Source organism: Vespa crabro, chromosome 2, assembly GCF_910589235.1.
Source record: "Vespa crabro chromosome 2, iyVesCrab1.2, whole genome shotgun sequence".
In the NCBI taxonomy this organism is placed as follows: domain Eukaryota; kingdom Metazoa; phylum Arthropoda; class Insecta; order Hymenoptera; family Vespidae; genus Vespa; species Vespa crabro.
The window spans coordinates 13,419,220-13,433,655 of record NC_060956.1 but is presented as its reverse complement, the minus strand read 5'-3'; the positions used below and the strand labels follow the sequence as shown (position 1 = coordinate 13,433,655).

Here is a 14,436-nt window from a genome sequence, read left to right as displayed (position 1 = left end):
TAATGTGAACTACTCGTTAGTAAAGAACTCGTTAGTGAAGATACGCCACTATATCCTGTGTGATTTCAATTTAATCGATAATAGTGATCGAGATATTATTTTGTTTAATTCCTTTATACATTTTAAACGTTTATAAACTACTTCAACATAATGTATTGCATAATATTAAATTTAAAACGTAGAATATACATTATTACATATTCTCAAATATTATTAACACATTTTTATATATATTATAAATGTGCATAAATGAAGCATATTTGAAATGTGCTATGATTATGTTTTCATTGCATGTAATAATACTCATATATTTTCTCAAGGTCATTCAATTAATAGCATTGCATAAAAACCAGATCTTTTCATTTGTTATAACCATTCTTTGTAACCATTAATCAAATAATAAATATCTTTAGTCTTCTCTTATGTACTTCTATTCATAAAATTTATACACTGTATGTTCGCATCTCGTGAGGAAATCCTCATTCAGAATAGAGCACGTGATTGAGTAGGATTAATTATATTGTGAACGTCAATTGGTCATGTCTAAGCTGATAACTTTATCGAAGTAGAATGAATTGTTAAAAACTAGTACGATATATACGAGTACGAATGATATTGAAGCATTATTCTTAATATATAACAATTTTTATACATTTGTGTTATGTTATTTTACACTATACTTTTTTATGAACAGATTAACTCATTAATCTGTTCATTATACAAATTTTGAGTGACTTTCACTCGAACAATTGTGTACTGCTTATATATATTGAACATTTATGCTCTCATATATTTTTCAAATCTTTGTTCATATTTCGCGCGTAAAATGCTCATTTAAAGTTATTTAAATGTTTTTTATTTTCATTGACAGGATATATCTTCATGGTCATGTAAATAATGCTTAAGAAATTGTATCTTTATAAGTTCATAATACACATATGTACTGATGACTTTCCTAAATGTTATGTATGATCGAAAAAAGCCATTTAAAAGAAAATACCGACAGATAATCGCAAATCGACTAATGATATACATATATATGTATATATATGTATATATATACATAATATACATAAATATACATATATGTATACATATATATATATAAATATATACATATATATATATAAATATATACATACATATATATATATATATATATATATATATATATATATATATATATTAACTTGTCAAATGTCCATTTTTACAAGTGATTTTTATAGATATACGATTATGAAACGAAAAGATCATTAAGTTATTATTTATATACTTCTTATAGGTATCAGGCTTCAGTTCTTTGCGGTCGTGTCAACCTGAGATTGTCGCGAAAAGGAATACATATGTACCTAGTACATTTTTCTAACACACATTTACTTTTTTTTACTATCTTTCTCTGTTTCATTCTTTCGCCAAACAGTATAACAGCTGGACAGCAATTGATTACGTTAGTAGCTCGGCGATAGCTCAGCGCGTTGATGCTTATTTTTGCTAGTAGGTTTAACTTATAAATCAATATATCATTTTTAAAATAAATTAAATAAATAATATAAGACAAAAGGCAATATGAAACAGGAGATATATATTTAGTAGCAGTAACTTTATTGATACTCTTTGTACCCATATTTAAACGAGTTAAACGTGTCGAGTAAAGTGCAACATCATGGATGAATCCTACCTCCATCAGCTTGTCGCAGAACCTATAAAAAATCTTCTTCGATTACATCGTATAAAAGAGTAAGAAGTAGATTATTAAATAGGGGTTTAATTTTTTAGAATTCTTGATTGTGTATTGTAATTATTTTGCTTTCTCTCTTTCTCTTTTTCTATTTCTTTTTTTCTGCTCTTTCTTTTATTTCTGTTTGTCTATCGTTCTTTATTTTATTTTCTTTAGTGTTGGTGGTATTTTCATTAATAAATTAAAGATTCTTTAACAAGTGGTATTCTGTTCAAAAATTAAAATAGTTACATTCATAAATAAAAATTTATATCTGTATTTATAAAATATTGTATTTTATATTAGAAAAATTGTATTACTGTATAGAAAATGTACAATATAGATATTTATAAATAAACAAACAATAATAAGTAATAAATGGTAAATATTTTTGATTATTCCTTTTTTATGTATTACTAATTGGTTTATAATACATAAATGATATTGATCCTTTTATAATGCATAAAAACTTTATCTAATATTATCGAATTAAATTTGTATGTATTTTAAGAAATCATCATTGATTGCTATCAGTAATAAATTAATAATATTTTTCTTTAATATATTTCGATAACTATTTATACAGAATCATTGAATATCACATAAATATTATATCTATATAGTACTGTAAATAAGATAATTTCATATATTATTTTATATTAGCTTTTAAATATAGCATGTTATATATCATATGAGAATATAATTTCAAATAAGCTATCTTTTACTAATAATTAACTTAATAGTTACCCAAACTACTAACGTAAGTACTTCACAATGCATTATTTCTACTTTATAAATAAATATTCTTTATTTTTCTTATTCTTATTTGCTTATTTTTCTCTATTTTTTATTTAGTGATATTAACATATGCATGTATAAGGTAATTTGAAGTAACTGAATGGAGTGCAAATACATTGCTTATAGATAGATAGAACATCAATACTGCAGAAACAAAAATCTAAGATATTTGAGCATACAACAATAAAGGTTCATCAGCATGTTGGAGAGTATGGAGATATTTTCCTTTAAGACATAGATAATAAGTATGTACTATATTTTTTTATGAAAGATATATGACCACAGAATATGAATGTTTATAATAAACTTTCTTAATATTTTGGAAATAAACACATATGACACGCACACAAACCATGTGGTTGTATGATCTTTCAAGTTATGCTATAATTATTTTGTTAATAGGAATATTAAAATGTGATTTGAACAAGTAACTTTGCTATACTTTTTAAGTGTAATTCTAAAAGTCTTATGATGTAACATTCAATGATCTTCTTTTGTCTTATGTAAGAACATTGATCTGTTTCATTACACAATAATCTCCAAGCCATACTTTTAGTTATGTAACTATATAACGCATAAAAATGAAATTTGATTTATTATAGGATAAAATGGATGAATTCACGAGCATGTACAAATCAGGCATATAATCCTACTTCCATAGAACATGTGGCTAATGTGGCCACCCATGGAATTTGGATTGTCCCTTCTATAATTGGCAGTTTAGAGCTTTTTCGACGTTCTATAACATGGACTCAGTTTGTTTCTGCGTGCGTTTATGGTACTTCATTGATTCTTGTTTTTGTGGTATCCACATTTTTCCACAGTGTCCATTACTGTAATCATAACAGGTAGTAATGAATTATATTTTTTATGTTAGTATTTTTTCTCAATTATAGAGAATTATCATATAATTATATCTTATTGTGGTTTATATTTCAGACAATTAAAAGACGCATTACATCGCTGTGACCGTGCTATGATTTATATCTTTATAGCTGCTAGTTACTTTCCATGGTTAAATGTAGATCATTTCCCAGGTGATAAACTACTTTTTATAATGAGATATGCCGTTTGGATCATGGCAATGTTGGGAATTCTTTATCAACAAATTTTTCATGAGCGCTATAAAATGCTTGAAACTATTATGTATTTGGTCATAGGTATTGGTCCAAGCGTAGCAATTATTAATGTTGTAAGTTAGAATTGAAATATAATAATATTACATGTATGGAAGTTTTTTATAATGCATGATATGAAATAATGAAATGCTGGTGATTTAATATATGTCTTTATTTTACTATTATCATTTAATTATAAAATTGTTTAATTTTTGCAGAATGATTATTACAACATTGCTGAATTAAAAACAGGAGGATTTATTTATATTCTGGGCTTAATATTTTTTAAATCAGATGGTAGAATACCTTGTGCACATGCAATTTGGCATCTTTTTGTAGCTGCTGCTGCTGGATTTCATTATTATGCAATTTTAAATCATGTATTTCCTGCAATAAGTTCAACAGTCACAATTGATCTACCAAGTGTGCCATCATTACCCCATATAGTACAATCTCATTTAGAAATTTAGGTTTACATATAATATTTTTGCCATATATTTATAGTTTTGCAAAAAAGAAATTAAGATTTTCAATGAAAACTCAGTAAAGACTGTATTTGGTTCCAATCTTCCATACAAACAAAGTTTTTATAGAAAAATTTGTTGTGAATAAGTAGACTAATTAGAATTCCGATCTTTCTATCACTATAAAGGATTTTTATTATAAATTACTACAGCCAAAAATATGCAGAATGTAAATATAAAACTAGAGTAAATTTGTAGTAACAGAGTATTGGAAATATGAATGATGAAAAATTAGTATGATTTATATAATTTATAATTTACAAAATATTGAGAATGTATTCCTAATTTATTTGCTGACATTGTTTTATTTAATATACAATATACGTAATGGTGATTGTAATTTTCATATATTTATGATTAATATTATTTAATATATATAATTATATAGAAAAAAATTTTTTTATAATAATATCAAGTTATGACATAAAGAGTTGTTTTTCAATGCATTATTTTAAAAATAGAATAAACAATATGCAAATTTATATAATTGCTGATGAATAGTAACAACTATTAGTAACAATATAATTTTTCTTAAGTATGATTCCTTTTTCACTATCTAATGTGCCAAAATTAATCTTGTCATTTTCTTAATACTAAATTTGTTCAGTAAATAACTTTGTAATGCTATAGAGCATTACTGTAAACTTATATACACGAATACAAGATTATATATAGCCTATTAAAATTTTGTTTATTATATAAATTCTTTATCATATAAATTAATTGAATGTTATCATAATTACCATATTTTAATACAAATTTTATTTATATAATTAATAAAATATGCATATTTATACATATTTATGTACATAATAGGTATATTAACATTGTAAAATAATGAAAAAAACAATGTCTAAACATGTGGTGATAATATTATATTATTAAAAGAAGAAGAGTACAAAACAATTACTAATTGAATATTAAATCATTTATTACATACTTTAACTGCATGTAATTTGCAGTTAACCAAATATGTAAGTACGAATATGTAAAATGTATAATATTGTTGTTATTAATATGATTTTATATTGATAAAATGGTAATTATGTGAAATAAAAATATTGTAAAATACAAATAATGTGTTTTATTATGGTATATAAAATTGAATAAACTAGTATTTATTTTTTTACAAAAATAATAATAAACAAAACTACATTTACAAATACATATGTATAAATCTAATGTAAGAGCCATCTATCTTTTGAGGTCAATGATACTTCAGAGTAACCATAGTAACAATATCAAACAAATTGATGATAAAGGCTATGACAGATGAGCATTTTTTTATACAACTAGCCAATATATATATTATTCCATTCATAATCAAAACTAATATGATACATACAATACAATGTAGAATGATACAAATTATATATACAATTATCTATATTACTGTTTATTATGATATATAACATTTATAACGTTATTTATTTTGCTTTTTTGGTATTATGTGTATAAAATAATGTATATGATCTATTTCATGGAATTAAAAATACAGTAAAAAATTATGAACTGGATTAAATGAAATTTTAATATCAATTTTCAAATAAATGATTTATTTTAATACAAGGCGATAAATTTTGTAGAAAATGGATCAAAGTGGAAGTAATATTACAAAAAACAATACACTTTTATCTACTAATATATTAAAACAGCTACCATCATGGTTGATAGAAATGAATGAGTGTGTATTTGATAGTTTATATTTTATTCAATGTTATAAAACAAAGCATTCATTTTTAACATATGATACATAAATATTTTATTGAAATTATTTAATTTAATAGGAATGTAAAAAGATTAAATATAATTGATCATTATAAAACATTGCAAATAGAAAAATATTCAATTCACGAAGAACATCCATTTGAACAAACTCTTTTAAAAGATGAAATATCTTTTTTAAAGGAAGAAATTGATAATTTGTAAGTTCTATTTAAACTTAGTATAACATTTTTTAGTATGTATAAAAATAATTTTTTAATCTTTTAATAAACAATCAAGATATGGGCAGTCTTGCAAACCATTTTTTACATTAAACAAGATAAAAGATATTGATGGTGACATTTTATTACAATCATGCACTAGTAAATCTCTCCCTAATACTTCTAATCATGCGAAGATAAATATCAAGAATACTTCAACTCATGTTCTTTCTGCTGATCAAAATTCTATTAATAATCAAAATCCTATTAAAAGAGATTTTAGTGCACTTGATGAATATATGGAGAAAAAAAGAATAGAGAAAGTCTATAACAATACAAAATCTATGAGATTTAAAAACAATGAGGAATATAACTGTGAACTACAAACTTTTGATGATTTTGAGAAACGAAATCATGACTATTTTCAGTCAGGTATATTAAATAAAGGATATAAAATGGACAATGAACTGTTAACACAACAACAAAAATATGAAACTTATTTTAAACATAAAAGTAATGTCATTAGAAAACAAGATCTTAAAAATAATTTGCCATGTGATATGTTTATGTAGTATTTTAAATATTAAAATTAAATATTTTGATAGTATGTCCGTGTGAAATTATTACTTGTAATTATTTAGAAATCATGAAATAATTAATTTCTTTTTAATTATAATAGGAATCATAAAGAAAAGATTAGATTATTTACCTGATTTAACACCAAAAGAAGAAACTGTTACAAATGGAATAAAAACAGTACCAAATTTAATATATCATGCTGATGCAAACAATAGTGAACTAACACGAAAAAATTATAATAAATTTATTTCTTCAGTAGAAATTGGCCAGAAGAGTAGTAATAGTTCAAAAGAAAAATTGACAAATAAAAGTTTGCATAATTATAAATCTAATATTCAACAAAATCATACAATTCAAGGTAGGTAATTGCAAAAAAATTAATTTATATGTAATAGTGTGCACTATTGACATCTTAAATTAACTCAGATATGAAAAAGCCCTATAGTTTAATTTTTATATTTTTTATCATGGTATATAACTCACAGTTTGAACTTCATGAAACTCTTAGTGATCTTTTAACTTGTTTATTGTCAAGATTATAGATCAGGTCAGTGTATAAATTGATATTAAATATAAGTAATGTGGACTAAAATATGGTATTATATTGTTCTGTCATAGATAATTACAGAAATTTTATTATACCGGAACTTCCTTGTGGTAAAATATTAATCATTGATATTCTTAGTACTTGGGGAGATAAATATTATGTAGGTCTTAACGGAATTGAGATTTTTTCAGATACAGGTCAACTTGTATTCATAAATAAGGTAAACAATTTGTTATTAATGCAAAGATTTGATAGAATATATATATCTACTACATATAACTTATTATTTATATTTAATACCACGTATACATAATTTTTTATAGATATCAGAAAACTCATCAAATATAAATCAATTATCAGAACATAATAATCTTCATGTTATTAATAATCTTATTAATGGAGTAAATAGAACAAGAGATGATGCTAATTTATGGCTTATCCCATTTACAGAAGGAAATCATCATTACATTCACATGATTTTTCAGGATATTGTAACAATTGCTATGATTAGAATATGGGTAAGTTTTATTAAATAGTATAATTAATTTTATGAATTTTTCATTACTGTCTTTTTATTTTTAGAATTATAATAAATCTAGAATACACTCATATAGAGGTGTTAAAGATATCACAATTACATTGGATGATACACTTATTTTTTATGGAGAAATTGCTAGAGCATCTGGAAACTTACGAGACACTTTTAATTCTTTCGGAGATGTAACATATTTCAATATACATATATCTATTGATATGTTAGAAATTATCTTTATAAAATATCTATATTTACAGACTATTCTGTTTACCACTGATGAAAATATTTTAGAAATGATATCAACAAATGATGAAATGTTTACAATTATTAATAACAATATGCTTAATTATGCAGAAAAGGAGAAAGATAGACCAGCGACAGTAACGACTAATTTAAATGTAAATAATATTGGATTATTATATGTGAATTATGAATATGTTGTGCAGTCTATTTTATTGTAGATAACATTTGGAAGGCGTAAAAATGATTGTTCAGTTGGAAATCATTCAACTGTATCTAGTGGTAGTGAATATAATACATTATCCCTTGTTTGTAAAGAAATTCAATTGATTATTCTTTCAAATTGGGGTGCTGCTGGAATAGTAGGTGAATAATTCATATTGTAATTAATAGGTAATAATCATATTAACATTATATAATTACATGTAGGTCTTAATGGAATAGAATTTATTGGAAACCAAAATTTAATTTTGTCAACAACTCATGCTAACTTAAAATGCAACTTAGATAATATAAATCTTTTAAAATTGATTGATGGATACAATATAACAACTGATAAAGATCATATGTTGTTAATAGATTATATAAATGAAAATGAAGAAATTATTATAACAATTACATTCGACAAAGAAGTATATATTACTGGTATGAGATTCTGGAATTATAATGCTTCTCTGGAGTTGTCATATTGTGGTGTAAGCTTTTTCATATAATGAAATAAAACAATTAACACAGTTAATGACTACAAGCATTTGATATATAACAATTATTAAATATAGGTGAAATGTTTATTTATTAAATTGGATGGAAAATCAATATTTGAAGAAGACTGTAATAGCTTCTTATTGAGAAGAGCTCCAGGAAATTGTCATTATAATTTTGTACAAGAAATAAGTTTTATTTGTCATTTGGACAATGAATCAGTATTATCAAAAGAGTTTAATGCAACTTTAACTTTGTCTCAAGAAAGTAATACCATAATATTTTACATAACTAAGTAATTTTATATATAGTATCTATTAAAGTAATTGTTTTATTAATTGGTATATTACAGAAATTATTTTATTTAATAAAGATTATGAAGTACCCTTAATGCCACAGGGTTTTGTGTACCAAATAATAATATTTTCAAGTTGGGGTGATTCTTATTATGTGGGTCTCAATGGCATTGAATTTGTTGGTATCAATGGTCATCAAATCAAATTAAACAGAGATAGTGAGTATATATATATATAACATATTTTTCATTGTTTTATTGGACAATGTTGATATATATTCCTCAGATATAGCAGCTTATCCAGAAAGTATAAATATACTAGAAGGAATTGATAATGATATAAGAACTCCAGATAAATTAATAGATGGTTTAAATGATAATGATGATGGTCAACATTCATGGCTTGCACCAATTTTGCCTGGTGAAGTAAGTAATATTTATTATATATTATTTATATCTAAATCTAAAAATTGTTAGATAAGACATTAATAATACAAAATTGTTGATAATTATATTAATCTTATCATATCTTGACTCATCATCTAGACAAATCGTATTTATATTATATTTTCTTATCCTACGACTGTAAGTGCCATAAAATTATGGAATTATGGAAAAACTAAGTCAAGAAGAATAAAAGAATTTGCAGTAAGTAAATATTAAGCTATAAGAAAGATTATAGCTGAATCAAATTTGTACAAAACACAAAGTATCATGTTATAAAATATTTTTGTCAAAAATATAATGATAAATTTATTTATCTTCATCAGATATTGGTGGATGATATATTAATTTATAATGGAATGCTGAGTAAAAATAATACATATGAAACAATACAATTTTTTAATAGTGATAACACAGATCACATTGAGTCGTCTTTAACTAGGTAAATATTATTTCATTATCTGTGTTCTTTTAGCTCGGAACAAGAAAGATATATTATATGTTTATGAAGAGCTACTTCTGTTATAAATTCTTTACCAAACCCAAATCTTAGACCTTATACATTTTTAATATAAACGATTAAAAAAACTAATTTTTAAGAAATTAATATAATATATACTTTTTAATTGATTTTACACATGCCATTTAAAATTATCTTTGTTTTATACTTTATAATATATATAATGAGGTAATCTAACATAGTACAAATCAAGATTAATATCATGAACTACAGTAATTTCAAAGTTGTTAAGATATTCTTTTATCTTTTGTAGTTTAATTTAATTCGAGGTTTATTGAGATATCTTTCTATACTTGAATACTAATTTGCAAAAAAACATTTTTTTTGTCTATCTTTGTTATTAAAGGTACTATATTATTAATTTTTTCATAGAGCTATCGTATTTAATAAAGAAAAATTAAACCATATATCTTTAACATCTTTTCTTAGAAATACTTTTGATATTTTTTTTTTTACGTTGATTACAAATTATGTAATTAATATCGATTTAGATAATCTTATTTTGAAAAGGTAAAAATGATTGGTTACTGTAATCACACGCAGAAATTGTCCAATCAATGATATGTTCAAACTATGATTTTATATTACTAGTGCTAGTAATCAAACCTAGTAACCAAATGTAATCAATGTAAGCCTTTCTTGTCTAATTATATTATTAATGAAAGTTTTATAACGGAGTAGTTATGATTATGTTATGATTATTTTCTAGTAAGAAGATAAACACATTAAATATAATCTAGAATTAATTTAGTCATTTTATCCTACGAATAATAATTGTGCTACTAAAATGAATCCTACGGAACCAACGAGTACCGAAACTTTAAGGTATGTATTTATTTTTTATGTTTGTAGTAAAGTAATCTACAAACTTTATCAACGCACAAATATCGATGTTAAGTCACTTGTTCGGCTGTTACTATACTCATCCGATATAGTAATACTGATTATTATTTCATATAAAGCAATTTAAAACAGGTTAGGAGACAGCTAATCTTTCTGCAGAATATATATAACAAAATTAATATTATGGGTTAGAAACGATCCGGCATTCATCAGTCGCGTCATAGTTAGATTATCCATTATCTATATTAACTTTTATGTTGATGTATTTTTCGTCAATAAATAAAAACCTAATATAAATTCTACAAAATTTGTTATTTTACTAAATAAATTTCTTTGACAATTAGTTATTTATTGCGAATGCTTATTTTTAATATATATATTAAATGTGCAGTTCAAAGATGAAAGATGTAATAGATGTATTAGCAATGCAACGAGAGAAAAGGAATACATTACAGAAAAGTATTACAATCGATTATACTAAAGCCAATGACAGTTTCACAGTATCAAGATTTATCTTCGAATGTGGTAAGTTTATATATTATAAGCTTAGTATATTATATTTTTAAAAATATTCTAAAGGAAATCTGTTTATAGGTTTAAAATTAGAGGCTCATTTTCTAACAATTGCCACAGCAGCAACTTTATATCATAGATTTATGAAAGAAGCTACTGCTCAAGGATATGATAATTATGTAAGTTATTTAATTAATTAATTAAGATATAGAAGTAAGAAATAAACAGAAAATATATCATAATATCATGATTATATATATAATGATTGTACTTATTTGCTAATAAAATTATATTTTTTTTAGTTAATAGCAGCTACTTGTTTATATCTGGCAGGAAAAGCTAAGGATGATAACTTAAAAATAAGAGATGTGATGAATGTATCATATAGCACACTTCATAGAGGTTCGCAACCACTGGAATTAGGAGAGCAATATTGGAGTATGAGAGATGCTATTGTGCAAGCTGAACTTCTCATCATGCGTATGTTGAAGTTTCAAGTAAGCCCAGTGCATCCACACAAAGTTAGTACTTTTAACTAATCATATTACTTTTTCTTTTATTAAGTATTTATGAATTAATATTTCTTAAAATTTTAATTTAAATTATATGGTAAGTTTGAAAAATAATAATGAATCATATCATTCTTTTACAATTATTTCATTTTATATTTTTATTCTTCAAAGTACATGTTGCACTATTTGAGATCTTTGCAAGCTTGGTTTGGAGAAGAAGAATGGTCAAAATATCCAGTAGCCAAAACTAGTATGGCACTATTACAAGATTTTCATCATTCTCCTGCTATACTTGATTATCCACCACATTTAGTAGCAATAGCATGTATCAATCTTGCTTTACAAATTTATGGTGTAGTTGTTCCATTAATGGATGAATGTGATCAACAACCATGGTTTAATGTAAGTGTTAAAAAAAATTCTCTTTCAAGTTACTAGTATTAATTTTACAATAATAAACAACAATAATTTAATATTACAGGTATTTTGTAAAGATTTAACAAGAGATAAACTTTGGGAAATTATGGAAAAAGTTATGGCTGCATATGACGAGGAACCTGAGACAAGAGATAATTGATATCATACAGAGATTTTTTTAAATGTTTGAATAATATCCTATAAATGTAAAAAATAAACAAATAAATAATTTTTTCAAAAAGTTAGTATGAAAGTACAATAAAATGTTTATATAAAATAAAATTATGTCAAAATAAATAAATTAGAAATAATAAAGTATATTAGAAATAACAAAGCATGATTTGAAAGAAACAATTTATTTTTAACAATGAATGAATATAATTTATAAGTAATCATAGGTATAAAAAAAAAGATATATTTATACTATTTTTCATAAAATTCTTGTAACACATGAAGATTTTCTAAAAATAGTTTAGCATGATAATTATCATATAAAAGACAGGATTTTAGTCAAATCAACTTGATACCACAGTTTGCTATTTGTACACGTATTAATTATTATATGAATTGAAATAAATAAATACGAATTAATTTTTTAGTATATAAAAATTGTATTCAGAGATAATAAAAAAACGTTAAAAAATATTTATATAACGTCTTTGTGGAGTAATTTAAATATTACTTGATTTTTTATATTTTTATATTTCATATCAAATGCTATAATAAAGCCTTTTCTTTGTACAGAATTCATAAAATGTGGAAATTCATTTTATAAATTATTTAATCGGTAAAAGAAATAATTACTGTGAATATTTAACCTTTATAATTTGTAATATATATATATTACATAATATATTTTTATTATATATTTTTATTATATATTTTTATTATAGTATATAATATATATTTGTAATATATATTACATACTATATATAAATATTTTAGTAGGATCACTCATACACATGTTAAAAACTTTATAAGAGAATGATGGCTTATAATTTATAAGAAACATTCATTTTTTTAATAAGTAATAACATACTAAAGCAAATAATCCTACAAATAAGAAAAGAAAGATAATACAAATATATATTCAACAGTGTCATAGAAGTCAGTTGTTTGCATGTATTGATAATTTGTATATCTGGTGGACATATTAATTCCAAATATTCATATATTCATATTCTTTTTTGTTGCACTATCATCAAGTATTAATGGAATAAGCTTTTATACAATTACTTTCTAAATGAAATATTTAAATTTTAATTGAATTAATTTTCAATTTTTATCTTTTTGATATTTTATAATTTTTGCAAAAATTTTGGAAAAACATCTATCTTTTCCATATTGGATTGCTTCTACTATAATTTCAGCTATATGTACAATTTATTCATATTTATCTCTTAGGTTTTTCTACTTTTTGAAATGATAATATATAATTATCACAATAGTTATTAAAAATAGTTTTATCAAATCTCAAACAAAAATCTCTTTATCATTTAAAATACCTTCAAATGAAAGAATTGATAATTTAGGATAACCGGGTGATTTATTTAAAGGGACTGATTCTTTCATTTCATCAGTAAAATTGTTATTGCTTGCATGGCATGCTCATTTACTACATATCATAGTTATTACATTAAATAATCTTATCCTTATATAATTACACAAATTTTCTTGATAATTATATTTATAATAACAATGAATATTATTATTCTTTTATTTTTTTTTGTATTATTATATAGAAATAACATTTTCACATGATTAAAGTAACACATCTATCTTTTAGTTTGCATAGCCGTTCAAAATCAGGATACTCATCTAAAGCAGGTTTATTTATTATAATTCTCTGAAAAAATATATATATTTACAGTAAATCTGAATTAAAGATATTATCGATATTGTACTATAAAATAATGAAATAATTCTAATTCTTAATAATTACTTGTAGATTATACTTACACGATGGCCTGTGCATGATAAGATAACGATTATATATTCTCGCTATAACTAAGAAGTAAAGTAGACAATTGTATAAAAAAATTCAAAAGTACATTTCCATCAAATCAACTAAATAATTTTCAATTGGTTTTTGGTAATCACCAAAATAGTGATTACTTTAAAAATATACATTCGATTTTATAATTGTGAAGTAAACAAGAATTATAAACTTGTATTTTAGAAAATTGATTCTTAAGAGCTTGAGATCG

General features: G+C 23.4%; 3 protein-coding genes across 5 annotated transcripts; all 3 read left to right on the top strand.

Annotated features, from left to right (window-relative positions):
* The first annotated feature begins 1,205 nt into the window (after positions 1-1,205).
* LOC124432947 (monocyte to macrophage differentiation factor 2) lies at positions 1,206-4,821 on the top strand. Of its 3 annotated transcripts, XM_046982328.1 has the most exons (5): positions 1,206-1,737; positions 2,642-2,760; positions 3,118-3,363; positions 3,455-3,707; positions 3,852-4,821. In XM_046982328.1, the coding sequence occupies exons 3-5, from the start codon at positions 3,128-3,130 to the stop codon at positions 4,101-4,103; spliced, it is 741 nt and encodes a 246-aa protein (XP_046838284.1). In that variant the 5' UTR covers positions 1,206-1,737; positions 2,642-2,760; positions 3,118-3,127; the 3' UTR covers positions 4,104-4,821. The 3 variants fall into 3 exon arrangements, with proteins under 3 accessions (XP_046838284.1, XP_046838285.1, XP_046838283.1); XM_046982329.1 differs by lacking the exon at positions 2,642-2,760 and having other exon boundaries at positions 1,206-1,494; XM_046982327.1 differs by lacking the exon at positions 2,642-2,760 and having other exon boundaries at positions 1,207-1,737; positions 3,852-4,819.
* An 848-nt stretch (positions 4,822-5,669) lies between these two features.
* On the top strand, positions 5,670-10,387 carry LOC124421778 (katanin-interacting protein-like). Its single transcript, XM_046957379.1, is given in 16 exon segments — positions 5,670-5,841; positions 5,945-6,082; positions 6,162-6,514; positions 6,762-7,019; positions 7,280-7,428; positions 7,532-7,726; positions 7,791-7,928; positions 8,001-8,141; positions 8,205-8,349; positions 8,413-8,678; positions 8,763-8,952; positions 9,038-9,199; positions 9,267-9,406; positions 9,527-9,628; positions 9,751-9,854; positions 9,900-10,387. Coding segments are annotated over 16 exon segments (2,676 nt in total). The 5' UTR covers positions 5,670-5,746; the 3' UTR covers positions 10,000-10,387.
* A 201-nt stretch (positions 10,388-10,588) lies between these two features.
* LOC124421777 (cyclin-Q) lies at positions 10,589-12,470 on the top strand. Its single transcript, XM_046957377.1, has 6 exons — positions 10,589-10,769; positions 11,179-11,312; positions 11,382-11,479; positions 11,603-11,821; positions 11,984-12,214; positions 12,294-12,470. The coding sequence occupies exons 1-6, from the start codon at positions 10,732-10,734 to the stop codon at positions 12,387-12,389; spliced, it is 816 nt and encodes a 271-aa protein (XP_046813333.1). The 5' UTR covers positions 10,589-10,731; the 3' UTR covers positions 12,390-12,470.
* The last annotated feature ends 1,966 nt before the right edge of the window (positions 12,471-14,436 follow it).

Coding starts and splice junctions, on each gene's coding strand:
- LOC124432947 (XM_046982327.1), top strand. CDS start 1,664: ATGGATGAATCCTACCTCCATCAGCTTGTCGCAGAACCTATAAAAAAT. Junction 1,738..3,117: donor CGATTACATCGTATAAAAGA/GTAAGAAGTAGA, acceptor GATTTATTATAG/GATAAAATGGATGAATTCAC. Junction 3,364..3,454: donor CATTACTGTAATCATAACAG/GTAGTAATGAAT, acceptor TTTATATTTCAG/ACAATTAAAAGACGCATTAC.
- LOC124421777 (XM_046957377.1), top strand. CDS start 10,732: ATGAATCCTACGGAACCAACGAGTACCGAAACTTTAAG. Junction 10,770..11,178: donor ACGAGTACCGAAACTTTAAG/GTATGTATTTAT, acceptor TTAAATGTGCAG/TTCAAAGATGAAAGATGTAA. Junction 11,822..11,983: donor GCCCAGTGCATCCACACAAA/GTTAGTACTTTT, acceptor TATTCTTCAAAG/TACATGTTGCACTATTTGAG.